Genomic DNA, 21307 nt, shown 5'->3' with positions numbered 1-21307 from the left:
CCTTTCTTTCTTTGCTCTTTTGGAGTTCTGAAGTTTAGAGCACACCAGAACGATGCAATAAAATGTGCTTTCCACTGAAGCCACTAGGGAGACAAAGGAGAAAAGAGAATGATAAAAGAGTGAAAAACTGCGCTTGAGGATTTTATGTTCCCGGTAGCTCCATTCTTGAGCTTCAAATTTACTTTTTTACAGGAGAGTGGTACTTGCGTATTTTTCCATCTGTAGCACCATCCCAGATTTCTGCCATTGAGGCAGAACTATGCCTGGCATGGATTTGTGTCCTCCCATTTGTCTTGAGCTACGTATAATTGGTCCAGCACGTGCATGTTTTGATTGTGTATGTGTGCCAGTGTATGGTCATTGTGCTTTTGTGGTACTGTGTTTAAGTCCTTGCAATTGCATGGCCCTTGTTGATGTTTTGCAAAAGTTTTTTTTTTTAACTATCATAATCTCTCTGTGTCTTAAGGAGTATAAACGTAAACAGCTGGAGGAACAGAGACAGTCAGAGAGATTGCAGAGACAGCTCCAGCAAGAGAGAGCTTACCTTGTCTCTCTCCAACAACAGCAGCAGCAGCAACCGCAACAAGACTCCAGACCCGCAGAGAAGAAGCAACTCTATCATTACAAAGATGCAGTCAACCCAAGCGATAAACCTGCCTGGGCCAAAGAGGTGGGCAAAACTGAAATTAGACTGAATTTGTCCTTTTTTCCAGCATCTCAGTGTTGCCATACTCCAGGGATGATGCGATGATGTGAAAAGCAAACCTGTTAGTTTTTTTGTCCTGACCAGTTGTGACCATGATAAGCAACAAGTACCAGGGCACACTCTCTAGCCCCACAGTGAAATCTGATTTGTCCAAAATCCTAATGCTAATAACTGTACATTTAGCACCAAATATTTTCTGATTGGCTTCACATCCTACACTGTTACACATTCTGTGCATACAGACAAATTGCTTGTCACTGAAAACACATTGCATCTGGTTAGGACACAGTGTTACACTGCAGAAATGTTTTCCAGCACATTTTTCAGGGTCACCAGCCTGGAAACTTTTACTGAAAGTCCAACAATACTTGATGCTGAGTCAGCAAAATGAAACTGGACAGATTAACTCTCTTGTTTTATCCTAGCATGTCAGCAAAATGACCATCACAGTCCATTTAGAACACTATATATAACTGAAGGAAACAGTATTTAATGTCTTTGTGAAGCAATCTGGACTCTTTCTTTTGAACTACATTCGCTACAGTGTTCTGGTTTTGTCTTTGCTTCACTAGGCCAAGCGCACAATACAAAACAGAAGGTTGTTGCAGAAATTACTAATCACAGATCTCAAAATTAGTTTTCACACAAAAGCACACATATTAAAGGTGCATTCAATAGTTTGGTGCTAATTAAAAAATATATATATACGTATATATATAAATATATTACACATTTCACATTTAAAGCAGCACTATGTAAATTTTTCTGTGTTCAGAATTTGCAAAATGTATATAATGAGCGAGTACAACATGAATTCATCTTCCAAACCGCGTTTTTGTCTTATTCCGAATCACTATGGTACACTTATAATAAGTACTTATATTTGGACTATTGTAGCCTGGTCGGGTCGTCACCGCTGTGGAGTAACACAAAATATTGTATAAATCTCATACGGATTGCACTACTGAATGTGTAATACATACTATTTGACCAATAGATAAATGGAAGTTGCTAACTGTAAATTTACCAATAAATGTGTTATGGAACTTACGGCAAAAGTTCTGCAAATTTTTGTAATGAACAACATGTGCATTTGAGATCTCGCTAACATGTGCATTAATATCAGACAGATTTCAGCCAACCAACCATCCATTCATTCATCATATTAAACCCCATTCAAAGGTGTCTGTCTGACTTTCTTCCCCATCAAGGCCCTTAAAAGAGAAGCACAGAGTTTCAACTTCCTCTCGCGCGCGTTTCGGGTTAAAGCGATTTACTCTATTTTTCAGATGGAATAAAAACTGACGAATAAATTCATCTCCCAGCGATGAAGGGCAGAGGGCTTCACACTGACAGTCTCCGTATTTGAAACTTGCAAAATCCACCTCCTCCCCTCCCAAAAACCAGCTCCCAACCAGAGAGCATTGAAATTCCCCTCGCAGCACTGCGCGGGATTTGCTAAACGGCGGGGTGTGTGTGCGCGCGGCTGATAAACGGAGTGATGATCCAGCAACACGTCTTTATCCTCGCGCGCCGCTTTAATTAACGCCGGCTTGTTTGTTGAAAAGATGATTAATATGCCAGTGAAAATGGCCTAATTGAATACCGCAACAACTCACACAATCAGGGAGGAACACGCTGTTTTGTTTTGTGTAGATTAGCCCTTTTATCAATGTCTTTATTTATATTATTATTATTATTACGTGGTATTTTAATTCGGCTGACAGCCCCCTCCCCCACACCCCTCCTGCAGGCGTAAGGAGGGACAGGCGTATGAATGAGCCACATTGTGTCCGTCTGAAGAGAGTCGAGAGGAGCACAGAAACTTTTGTCACACAGTCACAGATCTCGCGGCTCGGGACGGTTTTTAAACCGAATGCTGTCTAACAGGGAAGAAGTTTCCAGAAAGGTCACGTGTAACTTTTAAAGCAGCACTATGTAACTTTTTCTGTGTTCAAAATTTGCAAAATGTATATATTGAGCGAGTACATCATGAATTCATCTTCCAAACCGCGTTTTTGTCTTATTCCGAATCACTACAGTACACTTATAATAAGTACTTATATTTGGACTATTGTAGCCTGGTCGGGTCGTCACCGCTGTGGAGTAACACATACCTGCGTGAATCGCCATAGACATAAACTTAGAGAAGTAGCTCCGGTTGGAATGTTCTTCCACTGGATGTGTGCAGTTCTGTTTATTAACCGCTAGAGCGCCAAAAGTTACATAGTGCTGCTTTAAGAAATAAATGGTGTTTTTGTGAAGACTGACGAGTTGAGTACTGTACTCATAATAGTTGTCTTTCAAAAGAGTTTAATAATGTATGGTGCAGTTCACCCCACTCATGATTCGCTGTGTTTTACTAAATGTTGGACAGAATCCTCATATGCGTTGGCATTGTTTGGTGATGTGAAGAACAAAACTTAGACAATGTAACACCCATATCATGCTTTACCAGCAGAGAAAATGGAAGAATCAGTAACTATATGGCCAAAGAAGTGAAGGTCTGAAGACAGACAGACTGACATGGATGAAAAAACTAGCATAAATATTGGCAAGACATTCACAACATGGAAAGATTTGATGACAGAGAAAATCCTGAGTAGTAGTTCGTTTTGTATTGGACAGGCAAGTGATACTAGTAAGATTTATAGAGTAGTTTACACAATAATAAATTCAGTGTAATTTACATAAAACTCACAGACGATCATGCTGATCCATGTTGATAGATGGCAGTGCAGTGTCTACCAGTATTGTGGTATTGGTTGTTAAAGTACACAAAGAATAGCAACACTAACTCTAGCTAAAGAACTACTGAATGCACTTTTAACACTACACTCGATTCTTGTCCACAAACATGGAACTGGAATATCTTTGGCGACATGTTGGAAGTTGGTGAGACTTTCTGAGACCTCAGTGTAAAAAGCGATACGAGTTTCAGTCTTGTAGTATGCACTTGGCCCAGATGTTTTTTAACCAGCTTAACTCTGTTTAACAAAAAAACTCTTGACTCACTGTTTCAGGTCCATGGCCAGCCCTTGAAACCGATCCAAACCATCAACCACAAGCCTTCCTCATCCTCCTCATCCCCATCCCGTCAGCGCCACGTCCCCCACCGGAGCCCCTCAGACCCCACTAGAATGCTTCCCCCTATTAGAGAACAGGTCACGAAGCATTTACATCACAGGAAGCAGCAGCAGCAGCCCAGCTTCCATGTCTCAGGACAGCAAGAGAGTCGAGGAAACATTAGCCAGCAGGTGCGACAGCTTAGGGCCTTCCAAAAGGCCGGGCAGGAGGCCCGCGGACGCAAGCCCAACCCAGTGATCACTAAAGCGGTTAGTTCAGACAACCTGGCCTCAGCCTCAGATGTGAAGCTTTCACCGTGCCGTAGACTAGATGTAGATGAGTTGCTCCCACAAATCGCCATTAACCAGGAGTGTCTGTTCCTCGATGAGGACAGCTTGCTGTCTCAGTCAGCCCCAGAGCACTCGCTCCGAAAGATGATGGCCAAAGATCAGCGTTCAAACTCAGTGTCGTCCAAGAACCTCCTGATGGTGCCGAAAAGGGAGTGGGACGTGCCTCTCGCAACGTTCAATTCAGACGATTCATTTCGTGTGAATCGCTGCTCCTCTGCTCTGGACCTGTCTTCATCCGCTTCGGCGGAGTTGCTCAGGCAGAGTTTTAACCAGCCCATCTGGCGTTCCAAATCTTGTGGACGCGAGGGCTTTTATATTGTTCAGCGTAAATCCTCTAAAAATTCCAATATGGCCTCACCGCTCCGCTCTGTATTGCGCTGGATGGGGCTCTCTCCTCGGAGCACACCCAGAGCAAGCCCAGCCTCCTCAAGGTCGCCATCCCCAGGTAGCCGTTGCAGCTCCTTGGTCAGCCCCAATTCATCCCCCGTAGGCTCCCCGTTCTCCCCCACCAACATGATGACAATCAGGCCTCTCGTCAATTGAGGTGGTCTGCGATCTTTGTAAATAGATGTAAATAGCTGCTCTTATATTACAGTATGTTACTGATTTTCTCTCTTAATCCTCAAAATAAAATGTCACGTAATGGCAAATTTTTTTAGTTACTGAATGCTATTCCAAAATCTGTATATGTACATTATGCAACTGCCCATTAAGTAGTCCATCAGTACTTCACGTGTCCCCATTCCTCGTGTTCCCATCTTACTGGCTGTTACTCATCAGTGACATCATGAAAGCCCCTTTGTCATTAGTTTGCCCCTGATCCTCCTGATTCTGATGGCCCACCACCCCGACTGGATGCCCTCTGTGTTTGTGTAAGCCTTCATAATCAGTGCAGCCCATTGCTGGGTGCTTCTGGGTGCATTGCCCATTGGTGTTGGAGCCCCTCTTTTTCTCTCGCAAGGTGGCATGTGGTAAACTCCTCAAATTGTTTAAATCAAACCACTTTTGTTATGTAGTTTTGAAACTAAATGTTTAATGTAAAACAACATCCATTGAATTTTGTATGTATTGGGAAGTGTTCAGATTTCTGGAAGTACTCCTGGAAAGCTGAATCCGTTCCATGAATTTTGTTTCTCTACACCATGTCCTAACCAACCACAACAAGCGCAAAGCCACAGTAGATTGCCTAGTCAGCAAAATCTAATTAGTACACATAACAAAGTGCTGTATGAAAGACGTAATTTTTGTAGGCCAACCTGAACAACAGAAAAGCCAACAGGATTTAATAAGAAAAATAATTGAATGGAAAACAAGGTCTGTGGCTAATTCTTGCATGTTGCATGCATCAAGATAATCTTCACAAATGAACAACTTTTATGAATAGAATAAAATGTGAAAATATTTTGACCTTGTGTTGACCACAGACGTTGTTTCAGGCTTTTAACCAAAAAACCATTGACTTCTGGAACATCTCATTTCCAGGTTTTAAGACTCATTCCTGCAGCACTGTATATTAAAAAACAAATTTCCTCTTATTGGCTGTGATTGTATCATGTCCCGTAGCAGTTTCATGTTCATTGAAAACAGACAAATTTATTTTGTTGTACTGCGCTTGGATAGGGAAAAAACTAGCTTTTCAACCAATATAACCAGTTCTTTTAGACACCAATGATGGGTCATCTAGTTGCCATTTAGAATGCCCATTAAATAACCTGAATTATGACTCTAGACATATGATATCTCTGAGCAAGATGCCATCCATCTCCACACTAACCACCCATTTCTTTTCGAATTTGACAAGCTTCTTCACCAGTAGGAATCTGCATTTCTGAGACACTGAGATGGTTAACCAGTGTCTGTCTAGTTCTTTGAAAAGATCTGTTGTTGCAAACAAGAAGCCCTCAAGTTGTGAGACACTGAAAGACTACTAGTTATCTCATAAATATAGATATGGGTTTATATAAACTGCAATGATTACTTTGATGACTTTCTTAGAAATTAGAAATAAATCCTTAAATCTAGTTTCCAAGCAGTGTCTCATATATTGGCTTTTTCTATTGCCAAAGCAGATTCTTTACCCATTGAAATACTTTCTATCCTTTCACCTCTCAAAGGTCTTCAGTCTCTCTGCTTGTAGAAGGAGCTGGTCTGCTCTAACCGATTGTTGTATGAATGACCCGATCAACATGCAACGGCTAATTCAGCTTCTAGCTGAATAGATTGCTTTTCTCTTTCAGATGGTGTGATAGTTTCAACTGATTAACTTTAGTGTTTGCTGGTGCATTTCCCAAACATAGGCCTTGCTAGTTTTCGCTTGTCTGGTTGGTGGTGGCTGAGTTAAACCGTTTGGCCTGTTCTTATGTGTCTTTTTATTATTCATGAAGGTTGAGGAGCGCTCTAAACTGAACCGCCAGAGTTCTCCTGCCCTGCAGCATAAAGTGGCTAACCGTATCTCCGACCCTTCCCTTCCTCCACGCTCCGAGTCCTTTAGCAGTAGTGGAATTCAGCCGGCACGGACCCCTCCTATGCACCGCCCTGTGGAGCCTCAGGTATAACATTTAGCTTTTTGTTCAAAGCATTAATTCTTAATGCTCAGTATATCAGTACTGTATCAGTTATTTATTTATTTTTAGTAAAGTTTTTCTGTTATCTTTAGTAAATCTCTAAAAAGAATAATTTTTTTCATAATGTTGTAATGCATAAATTCACTTGCAGCATTTAAAATGATTGAATTTTATATTGGACATTTGTTGACCATAATATGAAAATAATTGTCGGCTTATACAGAATTTAATATTGTGCATCCCTAATTAAATTATTATAAAACACACTCATAAGCCAGTGTGAAACATCATTCTGTCCTTTAGGGGTGTTATTGGAGACATCTAATAAGTATAAATAAATGTTCTAATTCAAAAGTACACATGGAACACATGGAAATTCATCCAGCAAATAATAATTCCTTTGAAAATCATTTCTAAAATATCTTTATCCTGTATTCACCAATGACTGGAAAGGTCATGAAAATTAATTGGTGAATGTGTCAGAATTTTGATCTAAGCACTTAATGGTTTCTTCCTCTTCTTAGATGCCTCATTTGGTTCCAGTGAGATCCCATAGCTCCTCTCTGTCAGTCTCTCAGTCTTTGCATGATCAATCTGCCAAGGGCGTTTCAGCCTTCCAGGAGAGCCTGGTGTCCCATCGGCCAGAGATGCCACGGCAGAACTCCGACCCGACTTCAGAGATGCCCCCTCCGGCCCCTCGCATGGCCAGCCGTGAGGAAAAGCCTGAACGCAGTTCCCCCTGGCTAATGGAAGAAGACGTTCCTCCCAAGGTCAGAATTATACAGTAATGAACTTTAACGATGAGCTTTACTTTTTCCTATTTTCAAGGCTTCACACCTGAGGAGATATGTTTTGATAATGTTTTTGACAAATACTTTACATTTCAAAAGTTTGGGGTCGGTATGATTTACAGGTGATTTACATTACAGTCATAACAGTAATGTTGTAAATATTATTGCTATTTTAAATATCTTGTTTTCTATTATTTTAAAAATGTAATTTATTCCTCTGAAGAAGTGTGTCCTTTCTGAACAAAAGTATTACTTTTTCAAAAAATCTTACTGACCTCAAAATTCTGAATCGTAGTTTTAATGTTTAAATTACAAGACTTTGTAGTAAATAAATGATTAAAAGGCTATTAATAAAATATGCAGGCTGTCTTTGTTATTCAAGATAACTGATGGTTGTGATCATGCTATGATCCCTCGTCTCTGACATTTGGTCATTTGTGTGTTTGATTAAAGTTGTGCAGTACTACCCAGGTGCCTCAGCGGACCACATCTATCTCTCCTGCTGTGGTGAGGAAGAACTCTCCTGGGAACGGAGAGTCCGGTGGAGGGGGGCGAGCGGCCTCCCAGCTCATCCGCACCAGGTCAGCTCAACTCAGCTCTCAGTCAGATCACATGCTGGAGGCGTTGCTCTATGTTGGTATATTGAAGCACTGACTGTATCTTGAACTCTCCAGTAATCCAGACCTGAGGAGGGCAGAGTTGTCCCTGGATGTGGCTCTGCAGAGAACCAGCAGTAACAGCTCATCCAGCTCCAGCACACCCAGCTCTCAGGGCGGCTCGCTGGCTGGATCCAGTGAGAGGAACCAGCCGAAAGGTGAGAATGCGGTATCTTGAGTTATCTTGAGTTTCTGTAATGAGGACAAAACAATCCTAGAATACAATTCTAGATAAAAGAATTCTAGAAATCTTTTAAATGAACATCTCACACAACTTTGATACCATAATGTTTTTACGGGGACAATCCCTTTGGAGTAAGTTACATGGTGATTAATTCATGTTTTGAAGTATCGAACCCGAAACCTTCTGGAAAGCAATCTTGAGGTTTAACCACTGCACAACACCATCCAAAAGAAAGGCGTTTTCTAGCTTTTATTTACAGGACAGTAGAGGCAGACAGGTAATTGGGGGATAGAAAGGATCAGGACTTGATCCAGGCCTGATTTAAACGGGTCCCCATGAGCAAACCTTTTGTTACAAGCCAGTGTGGGTGTTCATGTTGTGTTGTGAGTGACTGGTGCAGACGTGGCCCTCCCAGAATGCCTCAGTCTGAAAGTCTCCAAGGGACTGAAGGAGCTGGCACTCGTTCAGACTTCATTCTGGTTGTTTTTGCTGGGCAGTTCCACTCTGTTCACCGTGTCAGACGTGCAGTACTGCGCTCGTCCTCCAGAGAGTGAAGTGGATGTATAGTATGACATGGTGGATACATTGTTTGCCTGTTTGAATTTTTAGTCCAATCTAGAAGGTGTATTTCTAGGTGCTGTAAAGATAGGTAGAGTCCACCTTTTGTATATTTTTGTTTACAATAATGGCAGCAATCTCAGAGTTTTCATTCTGTTTGAGAACAAGTTGTCTTTTACATCTCCTCACCAATAATCAGAATAAGGGTCGATCGGTACGGGTTTTTCTGAAACTTTTACATTTGATGTCCTTTAATCTCAAACATGTGGTTACAACCTGTTATGTTGTTTTCCAGGCTCTGGTAAATCAGAAGGATCTCCAGTGGCATTACAGGAGACTTCCAAACCCATTCAGGAGGAAAGCAGAGAGTTGAACAAACCTGGTCGACCTGCGGTAAGATGCATCCCAATAGCCCTTAAATATGATCTAGCCATTCTTAATTTTTTTGTCTCGATATGTACAGTACACTACTATTTGAACCTACTTTGTCACTTCATTTTTATCTAGCATTTGCTTGAAGGTGCTTTTAGTTCTCTTTGGATGTAGATTTGACCTTCAGACACCGTTCTAGACTAAACAACCTTCAGACGCAGATGCTGTTTTACAGTTGGAGGCCAAATGTCCCACTGGTTGCATTGTTCAGACTGTCCTCTCTGCCAGTTTTCCACTTGTGAACACTCAGAGCTTTTAGAAAAGTGATACACTGAAATGAAAATTCTTGGCTGAAACTTTGAGCTCACTTGGCCAAAACTGATATTTAAAATTAGACTTTATTTGGAATAACTATCAATTTGATTAATATGAATTATATTAGCGTAATTTTAGATAAACTAAAATTACACCTACAACTACTTAAATTTTATGTAAAATATATCTGCATAAATGCAATGGAAGTCAATTTCTATAAAAGCACCTGCCAGATGCATAAAAGATATGCAATTTATTAGCTTATGCATTGCCAGGGAATCACGCCCATGACATTGGCATTGCCAGCGCCATGCTTTCCTACATTCCTACAAAACCAAACCTTATCTTTTTTGTTTATTTTACTGCATTTGTTTTTTATGGCAGGTTTATTTCTCTGAGCTATTTTGGCTTGGACAACCCAAGTCCTTACTTGAGGAAACTTCTCTTGCGGCGTGATGAATGTTTGAACAAAGGGCTAGAGCTGTCTACATAATTAGCTGACCTACAATCTGTATTAACCAGTTCCAAAGCTCTTTCTGCACGTCTCTCCTGTGTTTTCTCTCTCTCGCTGTTCTTTATCTGTCTTGTCACCTGGACCTCAATCAGGGCTGGAAAGCCAGAGTAAGGGTTTGTTACATTCCCATCCATCTTTCTCTCAGTCCCTCTCAATCTCTAAAGGTTGCTTGGCAGAGGACTGTGGGAATTCTTGCCTGCTAATCTCAATAGCAACGCTGACTTGAGAAAAGCTTGTCCTCTTTCACCCTCTCAACTTTCTCACCAAGCTGGATTGCCAGTGGCTTTGTCAATGGACTCTATGTGTGGGTGTGTGTTATTCTCCCTACTTGGCTCGGATTCTCTCGCCCCAGCGCAAATAACCCTAGCTGTTTGTTTAGGACCCTTACTGTTTCTATAGCAACTAAAGTTCAGGAGGGGGCATTTTTATGTTGGGCCTAAAGCTGGGATTACAGGTCGAATGCAAACTGATTACAGATGACTTTTGCATGAGACCTCCAAAGTACTCAGCAAACCAAAGTATCTGTATCTGAATATGAATAGAAAAAGTATCTGAATATGTGAGAATTTTACGACTGAATCTTCTTTTACTTGAGCAAACCTCTAATAAAGCTTGAGCACCTGCTGTGTTTACTTTACATTTTAATGACTTTAATCACCAGTGTTGGGGCAGATACTTTAAATTTGGAGCTTTATAGCACAGTTATAAATCCTTTAAACCTCAGTAAAGCTATAGGAATTATGTGGATTTACTCAGATGAATCAGTGAAACATTTTGGAACCGGTTCATTTTCTTGTACCATCAAATGGACTGATTCAGATCCGATTGGGAAAGGTCCGCTAGCCGGGACTTGAACTCGGGACCCCCGAAGTGCCATGAGGCTATTGGTGCTGACTAGTGTTACATTCTTATAATCCAATTCATTTTAGCGAATCCTGATGGTTCGAGGAAAAATAACAGTAATGTAACATTGAACTATTGTCACTAGCAGCAACTGAGCTACTGAAGATAGCAGTGTTACTAGTTATATGATTATCTCTCTCTTTCTTTCAGGATCTGACTGCCCTGGCTAAAGAACTGAGGGAGTTGCGAATAGATGAGATCAACCGGCCGCCCCTTAAACTGACCGACTACTCCTCCTCCAGTGAGGACTCTGAGAGCAGCGAGGATGAGGATGGTACTGTGGGGCATGATGGCACGGTGTCAGTCAGTGACATCCCCAGGATCATGTAAGCGTAAACCTTTAGTTCTCTCTTGTTCCTCAAAATAACTTTTATGTCAGAGCTGTGCCTTAGCAATCAGGGCACATACTCTTACAGGTTGAGTCAGGGTGCTTATGGGGGCAGTTCATGTTCAAGTCTGGCTTGCAACTGTTTTAATCCCCTTCTCCACCCTTTATCCTACTAATAAAATGAACACAGAAATAAGATTCTGTTTTAATGTGATTCTGTAGAATTTAAGCCTAAGTTTCCTGTATTTGTCTCCCCTCAGGCCCTCTGTTCAGGGAAATAATGAGTCTTTCACAAGCAGCCGTGATGAGTCCTTCGGTGAATCCTACAACGATGAGTCTAAGGATGGCACCCTAAGAATGAGAGCGGTGAGACGGCAATGCCAGCCACATTAGATATTATTTAGCTCCAAAAAAGACTTATTATCTCTGACTTCTGAAATATTTCACACATTTTTGACTTACGTTTGATGTTCTCTATAGGCCAATGAGAGGCAACGCTTGGGCCACGGCGAGAGCAATGGTTTCGCAGGCCACGGAAACCTACCAGACCTGGTGCAGCAAAGCCACTCCCCATCAGGAACTCCAACAGGCCTCAATTCCCAGGACTTGGACTCTATGGATGAGGTAGATAACATTTAAGAGGGATACATATCTGATATTTAGCCAGGCAAAGCAATTTGAAATATCCCAATCTTGTCCTACCCTCCTCTCCCTTTAATTTGCTCTCCTCTCTTCACTATAACTAGAATTAAAATGAGACTAAAGAGTCTGAAAATGTGAGGAAAGCACTTTGCTATCCTAATGACTCTTAATATTTTCATAACTCTGTCACAGACATTATTTACTGACTCACAAGTGAAAGTCCAAAATTTTTTCTGAACCATCTATTATCTAAACAGCAGGAACTGTGCTTCTGTTGTATTTTTAGCCCCAACTCCAGACTGCTTTTCTCTGAATGCCTGCTATTAAATCATTTTACTGGAGCTGATATGGTTCATTTGTTATTTTTGTAGTTTGGTCATGGAGGTGGTTTGAAAGCTTCTTTCACTCCTTTTGTGGACCCACGTGTGTATCAGACCTCCCCCACAGATGACAACGATGAGAGCTCAGCGGCCGGTAAATATACAAATCACAAACAAACACATCTCGTTATCACAGCCTGCAACACTAAAAGGAAGAACATTTATGGAAAGCAATTTAGATATGTCATTTTGGATAAAATGGGTTTTAGAATAGGTTTATTCTAGGCACTGAATGATTCCTGCCAGGTTTGGTTCTTGTCCAAACATCCCTTTATGAATGAAATGTTTCCTCTTTCGTATCATTTATTGTGTTTTCTTGTCTTCTCATCTCTGCAGCTTTGTTTGCTAATGAGCTGTTGCGTCAGGAACAGGCCAAACTGAACGAGGCTCGCAAGATCTCTGTGGTCAATGTCAACCCCACCAACATCAGACCTAACAGCGACACACCAGAGATCCGCAAGTACAAGAAGCGCTTCAACTCAGAGATCCTGTGTGCTGCTCTATGGGGTAAATCACCCTCTCTCTGATATCTGCTTTGTTTGTTTTTAATTCCTCTTCTCATACATTCTTGAGTCAGAATCCAGTTCTGACAAGGCTGGTGTTTCGTGTTCAGGTGTGAACCTCTTGGTGGGCACTGAGAACGGTCTAATGCTGCTGGACCGCAGCGGTCAGGGCAAGGTGTATAACCTCATCACTCGCCGGCGCTTCCAACAGATGGAGGTGCTAGAGGGTCTAAATGTCCTGGTCACCATATCAGGTTTGTCCCACTACAAAAGAGCTACACAAGGGCATCAAAGTTGACATTTGCAGTGAGATGAAACTTAAGTCCACATTTTTAAGTATACACTAAAAAAAGTGTTGAACCAAAGCCTGGTGGCAGCTCTTTGTGTCTTTTGGGGATACATGTCGTCTTTTATTAACATGTCAGCCTTGTTTACAGGGAAGAAAAACAAGCTACGTGTCTACTACTTGTCATGGCTGAGAAACAGGATACTGCACAACGATCCGGAGGTAGAGAAGAAACAGGGCTGGATCACTGTTGGGGATCTGGAAGGCTGTATTCACTATAAAGTTGGTAAGTCATCCATCTCTGCTAGAGTTGTCACAAAAGTATTGATATCAATGCCACTGAAATTTCACAGTACTCAATATCAAGTTGGATACTAACATCTTGTACAGTGGCAACTAATATCCAAATACAACTCTTGTATTTAAGTATAAATCACATTAACGCTGTGGCATAAAGTAAGTATTCAAAATGTTAAATCTAGTAATAAAGAATAGAGGTTAATAGAGTTTGAGTCAATGAGTTTTCTCTCTTAGTTATCAGTATTGTTTTTTCCTAAATATCAGTGACTTCATATTATCATCAACAAAATTAAAATAACATCAAATGTTACTTTATTGTATTATTTATATTTTATTAACAACATTAAGAATATAATAAATAGTAGCAGCCTTATGGAATACATTTCTTTGTATTATTTATATTCAATTTTATTAGCAAGATTACATATTAATATAAATATTAGCAGCATATACAGTATATTAGCTGCTTTTTCTGAGCGTGCAGAATGAAGCAAAGTCCAAGATATTGGGGTTGAAAGATGAAGGCTTTCCTGTTAGACAAAGGCTGTTAAGATGGAGGCGGTTGAGTAGGCTAATCGAGATCTCTGAGGCTAATCGAGAGGATTGGCATTCAGCTCTCCTCTAACAGCATGGAGCGTGGCAGCGGGAGACGGTCTGCTTCCTTGTATGAATAAGACAAACTGCCACTGTGAGCTGCAGGTAACTGAAAGCATGATTTACTTTGTTTTCAGTGAAATACGAGAGAATCAAATTCCTGGTGATCGCACTGAAGAGCTCTGTGGAGATTTATGCATGGGCCCCCAAGCCGTACCATAAATTCATGGCTTTCAAGGTATGATGGTGTAACAATATTTCCTCATCTTTCAAATGCTCTCTGTATTTCTTTCTTGCTATTTAACTAACATGTAATATAATTTGTCAATGAAAGAAAATGCCTTAAAGGTTTGCATGCATTAACTGCCTGTTTAACCAGTTCCCTAGACTCAGCATCCATTTCTGTATCTGTATCTTTTTGTTTCTGGAAGTCGTTCACAGAGCTGCAGCACAGGCCTCAGCTGGTGGACCTGACTGTAGAAGAGGGTCAGAGGTTAAAGGTCATCTATGGCTCTAGTGTGGGCTTTCACGTCATAGATGTGGATTCTGGAAACCCTTATGACATCTACATACCATCACATGTAAGTGATGCATTTTTAAATGAACCTCATAGAAATGCTGGATCCATTTTTGTTGCTAATAAATTTGCAATACAAATCCTCTATAACCAATGCAGTGCAGCAGTTTTAATCTGTGGTACTAGGCTGTGGTTTGGTGTCTGTAAAAACACAATTTAGTTGTGCTTCTAGGTAAGGGAGCCGTTCATGAGCAACATCCTCTTGATTGGTTGAGGGGTTCCCTTGGCAGTGTTGCTCTTGGGGGTTGTAGTCTAATCTTAGTGAAAAAACATGTGCCTCCACACGTTATGTTCCCTTCACGGCACTTGAAAGTGTGAAAAGTGTAAGGATGATTTCAGGTGCTTTGAGGAAGGCAGAAGCTCAATTTCTGTTCCTATACTACACATACTCTGTTCAGATATTATCTGTGTGTATATATATATATATATATATATATATATATATATATATATACACACACACTCAAGTCGATATTCTGATATTTTTTTCCAAGCACATTTTACAAACTCCATACCACATCAGTCTTAATAACTACTGTAAAGTTTGTATAAGTGATATATAATTGTTAACAAGGGCTGTAAGTGCAAAGCCACCTTACAGTATATTCAGTTTTACAGTTAAAATGGGCAAAAAAAAAAGATTTAACACACTGAAGTCACAAATATATTAAATGCCCATGAGAAGGATGCAATACTATAGAAATTCCAAAATTACGGTGTGACAATTGGACAAGAAATGCTCATTGAAAATAAAACATTAAGAAGAAAAGATATTAACTGATAAAGACGTTAAGAATTAAGGTGAAGAAGGTGTTCAACCAAGAATTAAATCAGAAACCCTTCGGTCTCAAGTGCCACCATTTTCCAAATCTGCAACCTACTTGGAGTCTCAGATAGATAGATAGATGGATAGATGCCAAAATGCAATTATTAGTGCATTTAATAAGCTTTTTGTATGAAATACAAGTCACACTTTATTTTAAGGTCCAATTCTCACTATTAACAAACCATTAACTACGACTTTTGCCTCTAAAGACTCCTAATTTGCTGCTTATTAATAGTTAGTAAGGTAGTTGTTAAGTTTAGGTATTGGGTAGGATTAGGGACGTAGAATGTCGTCATGCAGAATATGTGCTTTATAAGCACTAATAAACAGCCAATATGTTAATAATAGGGATGCTAATAAGCAACTAGTTAACAGTGAGAATTGGTGCCTATGCTAAAGTGTTACCAAAATAGAAATACTATAATTCCATAGATTCCCTTTTGTAAACAATGATTCTTTGAATGAATAAATGTAAATGGAATATGTGGTCATCTAATGGTCTCCTTAAGCACCCCTTCTTCTTTCTGTTAGATCCAGAGCAGTGTGACTCCTCATGCCATCGTGGTGCTTCCCAAGACTGATGGCATGGAGATGCTGCTGTGTTATGAAGATGAGGGCGTTTATGTCAACACCTACGGCAGAATCACCAAGGACGTGGTCTTGCAGTGGGGAGAGATGCCCACCTCTGTTGGTGAGTCTGTGTTTCAATACCCTTCCCAGCTATGCAAGAGGAAACATACTGACCAGAGAATGACTTCTCTTCTAGTTATCAAATATTTATCTTTAGTGGATGCTTACAAAAACAGCATATTTTGCTGTATTGACTAATATTAGCCTGATTCCACAGTGGCACTGATTTCCGATTGGCCTCTACCGCAGTGTCTGTTTGTGTTAGCTGCCAGCACATGGGTAGAGCTTGAGGGATGCGAGGCCAGCAGAAGTGCATGAAAACAACAAAGGGCTGCCACACATTCTCTGCTTTGTGGGAGGAGAAAAAAGTAGTTCACCCAGAGTTCAAAAGCATTCGAACTTGGCTTCAACTTCTGTGTTTTGAGAAGTATGAATGTGGTTGTGTGTGTGTGTGTGTGAGCTGGTCTGAGTAACAAATTAGCTGGAGGATTTAGGGCTTTTGGCATGCTTTATCATATATAATAATCTCAATGGGGGAGTGTTTGTGCAGAGCTCCTTGCGTTTGGCAGGCTGTTATGATTATTAGTAGTGATTGCGTACAGAATTATTCATTTTTTGGGGCGATTTTTATGCAATGCTTGCTAATCTTCCGCCTGGCTTATGAAAAGACGTCAAAAGGAAGGCATTCAGAGATCATACAAAAAGATGCATCTACCCATTCAAAACAAGACACAATCAAGTTGTGTAAGCAAATAAATATGCCATACTAGATTTGACTCATGGGCAGTTATGATGGTTATGTCATGTACTCACCCCTCATGTTGTGCCAAACTTGTTTGCTTCCTTTCCACACCAAAGGAAATGTTTATTCAAGTCAATTTTATTATTCTTTTCATTAGTGTTTATTTTTTTACAATATACATTTGTTTCCAAGTAGCTTTACAGAAAATTATGATGTTAATGTTTATAACAGTTTAATGTCGTCATCCCTTATAGTCACATTTAGCAAATTGGAGCTAATAATAGAGTTTACATTTTGTTAAAATGTAAATCAAGAAGTTGAGATTTGCTATATAGTAAATATCACTTTATGTGAGTGTACTGTATGTATGCGAATAAAGTTGGATATGCTTATGTATCTGACTTTCTATATAGAGCTGAGCGATAATATTTAACAGAATGTCTGTATATGTCATTTAATAAGGCTTGTTTGCTGCATCCCAATTCTTCTGATGAGGAACAGACTGAGGTTTAATGGGGATAGTTCACCCAAAAATTTCATCTGTCATTAATTACTCACCCTCATGTCATTCCAAACCCGTAAGACATTCGTTCATCTACGGAACATAAATTAAGATATTTTTGATGAAATCTGAGAGCTTTCTGACCCTGCATAGACAGCAATAGAACTACCACATTCAAGGCCCAGAAAGGTAGGAAGGACATCGTTAAAATAGTCCATGTGACATCAGTGGTTCAACCTTAAAGTGCCCCTATTATGGGTAAAGAAAGGTTCATATTTTGGTTTTGGGAGTCTCCAACAACAGGTTGACATGCATGCAAGTTCAAAAAACACTTTCATTGTCTTATAATATGCATTTATTTTTACCTTACTTGCTCAACGACTCCCAAATGATTCGCTCAACGATTCATTTTTCCAAACCCCTCCTTTGCTTGACGCTAACCTGCGTGATTGGTCTCATTTGCATTTCATCATGCCTGTAATTGTTGACATCAACATGAAATGGCTTGGGATTCATTTTAAAAACGACTCGCTTCAATGATTCAGAGTCGACTCTTTCTTTTGAGAGACAATAACTTTATACACGTGCACTTTCAGATTTAAAACTTTGCAGGATGTTTTCATTCACTTAGAGCTGTGTTACACACTGCATGAAAGGTAATTTTTTCAAAAATCCATAATAGGGGCACATTAATTTTATGAAGCTACAAGAATACTTTTTGTGCGCACTTTGTGTCCTTATTACCTTTTTGGGCCTTGAACGTGTTGCGTTGCTGTCTATGCCGGGTCAGAAAGCTCTCGGAATTCATCAAAAAATATCTTAAAGGGGTCATATGATGTTGCTAAAAAGAATTATGTCTGCATTTGTGATCGGAGAAATGACAAACAACAAGTGCTACTCTACACTGCTCAAACGTACTTACGTACTTACAGTCTGTGAGTCAGAACAGCCGGCATTGTAGTCTACTCTCCCAGGATCAGGAAACAGTCCTCCATAAAATGTGCTGCACACATCTGAATATTTGGGTTGAAGTGTTCTGGAACAGTGTTGTAAATACAACTTAACCACTGATTTCTAGTCGTGTCCATTTTTGGAAGACCAAACAAAGTAGTTTCGCTTTCACAACGAAACACACAGTGCCTTCACGACATGGCGGCGGCGGCAACAACAATACTACAGCGAGAATAAAAGTTACGCCGCCTTTCTTTGCTTGAGCATTTGGGCGGCGTTATGCAAATCTTCCCACATAGCAAAGTAGATATGTGGGGGCGTGTTAGAACGAGGCGTTTTAGGTAGGCGTGGCTGACTCTTAACTTTTATAAAGAATATCTCTTTGGATTTGAGACTTTAGTCTTTGCAACTTTACAGATCTTCTTTATGCACCAAGAGCTTGTAACACTCCGAAGAGAAAGGAAAAATTGAAATCGCATCATATGACCCCTTTAATTTGTTTTCCGAAGATAAACTAAGGTCTTACGGGTTTGGAACGACATGAGGGTGAGTAATTAATGACAGAATTTTTATTTTTGGGTGAACTATCCCTTTAAGATTTCAGTAAATATACCACTGTCATTATATGGAGAAAAAAAGTGACTTTGACATTCTGCATAAATAACTACTTGTGTCTTTTTAAGTTTTAATTTATTATTAATCTATTTCTTAATTTTTTTTTGTCCACAAGAAATGAGCGAAATATCACAGATATTACCTTGGCCAACAGGGATTTTTAGAAGTGGAGTGTCATTTTCAAAAGTGAAATGAAAGTTGTTCACATTTTTTTGAGAGAACTATGATACTGTGCTTTGTTTTTGGTATAAAGATGGTCTATGCATGAGAACTCAACAAGATGTTCTGTTTTGCAGCTTATATCCACTCCAACCAGATCATGGGCTGGGGAGAGAAAGCCATTGAGATCCGCTCTGTTGAAACGGGCCACCTGGACGGTGTTTTCATGCACAAGCGAGCTCAGAGACTTAAATTCCTCTGTGAGAGGAATGACAAGGTTAGACTTATAATGTTGTAGATCATCCCCACCAATGTCATTGTTAATCTAAATTAGCTTAGACCATTTTGGACAAGTTTACATTTTTCTCTTCTCTTTTTTTTTTTTTTTATTTTAATTTTTTTACCCAGTCATTTAAAAATAACACATTTTAGAGCTGTAACGACAATACTGTGATACCGTGAAACCGTGATATTTTTGCTTAAGGTTATCATACCGTCAAAATCTCATACCGGCCTATGCCTAGTTGTAGATCATCACCAATGTTACTGTTCATCTAAAACAGCTTGGACCATTTTGGACGAGCTTAATTTTTTCTCCTCTTCTTTTTTTTTTCCTGCAGGTGTTCTTCGCCTCGGTCCGATCAGGCGGTAGCAGTCAAGTGTTCTTCATGACGCTGAACAGGAACTCTTTGATGAACTGGTGAAGCTCCTGCAGACCCAACACCGTGGAGCCTTTTTCCTGTCCGAATTGCATCTGTGAGCGCACGGTACATTGACACTTTGGTCTGAAAAAGATTTTAAAATATTAGACTCTTGAGGAGTGAGCTTGGAGACATGGGTCTGTCCCGTAGGAAGCGAGCGCTTGTTCTCTACACACGGCTAATGGAGGCGCAGTATCTGACGTCACCTGCAGTGGCATGCAGTTCCCAGAAGAGCGGGCTGATTAACTTGAACTTGGTTTTAGACCTTATTTGTGGCCTCTGGTAAAGCCTGTTCTTTTAGGGTCCTCCCCTTTACGTTCCCGTCCCTGGTTTCCCATTGGTTTTGATTGACTTTTCCAATGCATTTTAGTCAGTTGCATGATTGTAAAGATTTGGACAATATTTAAAAGAGAACAAATGTGGGGATAACATTAGCAAGCACTCAGGCTAAGACCAAGCTTCAGTCTCTTGATGTTTCACTTTAAAATATTGGCGAACACTTCTGCCAGTTTCACAAATATCTGTGATGCCCGTTTTTGTCCGATTTCTCAAAAGAGAATGAAATGCTCAGAATAAACGAATAACACTGGTGCTCATTCGTATATTGTCAACAAGATCCATATACTGTACATTTATCCAAAGTACTGTTTTATAGCTTTGAGGTTGGAAATACGGAGCCGAACGGATCATGAACGCATCTTTAAGTTGCATACCATGCTTTGAATTCCTTCTCTGGTCCTTTTTTGGAATGTTTGGAACATGAAGGAACAAAAGCATGAAAGTTAACTGAATGAAATCTAGTCATACGAGACTAGATGGAAGAAAACGGTCCTCCTCACTGGTTGCATGTTTGTGTGGACACTGGATCAGATGTTGTGTGATGTGTGTGTCAAAGCAACATGATATCTGAGATCATCAAAAAATTTTAAATAGAAAGAAAAAGGATAAAAGCACCTGTATTTCAGTGACAATTGAGAATTGATGATGACTTTATTTAGATTACATTATAGTGCCTAGCACAAATTAACCTGTGTGAAATCAATCTTTAGAGGCACTTTGATTTTCTATTTTTGCATCTTGTGTTCTTACTCCATAACTGTTGTTTCAGCCATCATTTGTAGGCTGGAAGTCTCGCTTCTCAACATTTCGAAGGATTCAGCATTGTTATATTAAGCTGTAGCTTCTTACTTTTATTTTGTCACAATGTTTAATCAGTCAAATGGCGCTCAAAACATTCCAAAAAGGGAAAAGGGTCTTCATCTGACAATTATGTGGTACTCAAAATTCAGTCTCTTGGACAAAAATATCACAAATGTTGAAACTTTTTGGTACAGAACTACTACAGTAGGTCAACAGATATTAACCATAATGTATTGTTTTTGTATTGCTCATTAGATCTTTTTTTTCAGTTTATTCTGTTTTGTTTTATATGTTTGCCTGGGTCTTCAGTTCAATGCTTTAGATGTTCTCAAAGTCACTTGATGTTTGCACACTATATAGATATTTATATTTCTTTCACATCTCTTACATAGCAAAAGAAGATATTTTAATGGTGAGGGAATGAGAGGTTTTTAGCAATAATGTCCTGCTGA

General features: G+C 39.9%; 1 protein-coding gene across 6 annotated transcripts in view; it reads left to right on the top strand.

The window, feature by feature from the left end:
• The window catches only part of tnika (TRAF2 and NCK interacting kinase a), a 117082-nt gene extending 96416 nt beyond the window's left edge, over positions 1–20666 (top strand). For 4 of the 6 annotated variants that reach the window (XM_016530911.1, XM_016530910.1, XM_016530909.1 and 1 more), the window contains 19 exons: positions 467–670; positions 3730–4041; positions 6507–6671; positions 7211–7456; positions 7931–8058; positions 8152–8291; positions 9171–9268; positions 11130–11305; positions 11568–11673; positions 11788–11931; positions 12321–12423; positions 12666–12836; positions 12943–13086; positions 13270–13404; positions 14150–14250; positions 14444–14593; positions 15947–16106; positions 19152–19291; positions 19635–20666. In XM_016530911.1, coding sequence (XP_016386397.1) covers positions 467–670; positions 3730–4041; positions 6507–6671; positions 7211–7456; positions 7931–8058; positions 8152–8291; positions 9171–9268; positions 11130–11305; positions 11568–11673; positions 11788–11931; positions 12321–12423; positions 12666–12836; positions 12943–13086; positions 13270–13404; positions 14150–14250; positions 14444–14593; positions 15947–16106; positions 19152–19291; positions 19635–19718 — 2907 coding nt within the window. In that variant the 3' untranslated portion in view covers positions 19719–20666. The remainder of the gene's footprint in view (positions 1–466; positions 671–3729; positions 4042–6506; positions 6672–7210; positions 7457–7930; positions 8059–8151; positions 8292–9170; positions 9269–11129; positions 11306–11567; positions 11674–11787; positions 11932–12320; positions 12424–12665; positions 12837–12942; positions 13087–13269; positions 13405–14149; positions 14251–14443; positions 14594–15946; positions 16107–19151; positions 19292–19634) is intronic. The other 2 variants (XM_016530913.1, XM_016530912.1) reach the window with 1 other exon arrangement.
• Positions 20667–21307: the final 641 nt, after the last annotated feature.

The sequence above is a fragment of the Sinocyclocheilus rhinocerous genome, unplaced genomic scaffold (assembly GCF_001515625.1).
Source record: "Sinocyclocheilus rhinocerous isolate Xijiao unplaced genomic scaffold, SAMN03320098_v1.1 scaffold541, whole genome shotgun sequence".
In the NCBI taxonomy this organism is placed as follows: domain Eukaryota; kingdom Metazoa; phylum Chordata; class Actinopteri; order Cypriniformes; family Cyprinidae; genus Sinocyclocheilus; species Sinocyclocheilus rhinocerous.
The sequence above is the reverse complement of the archived record's forward strand: the minus strand, read 5'-3'. Positions and strand labels throughout refer to the sequence as shown.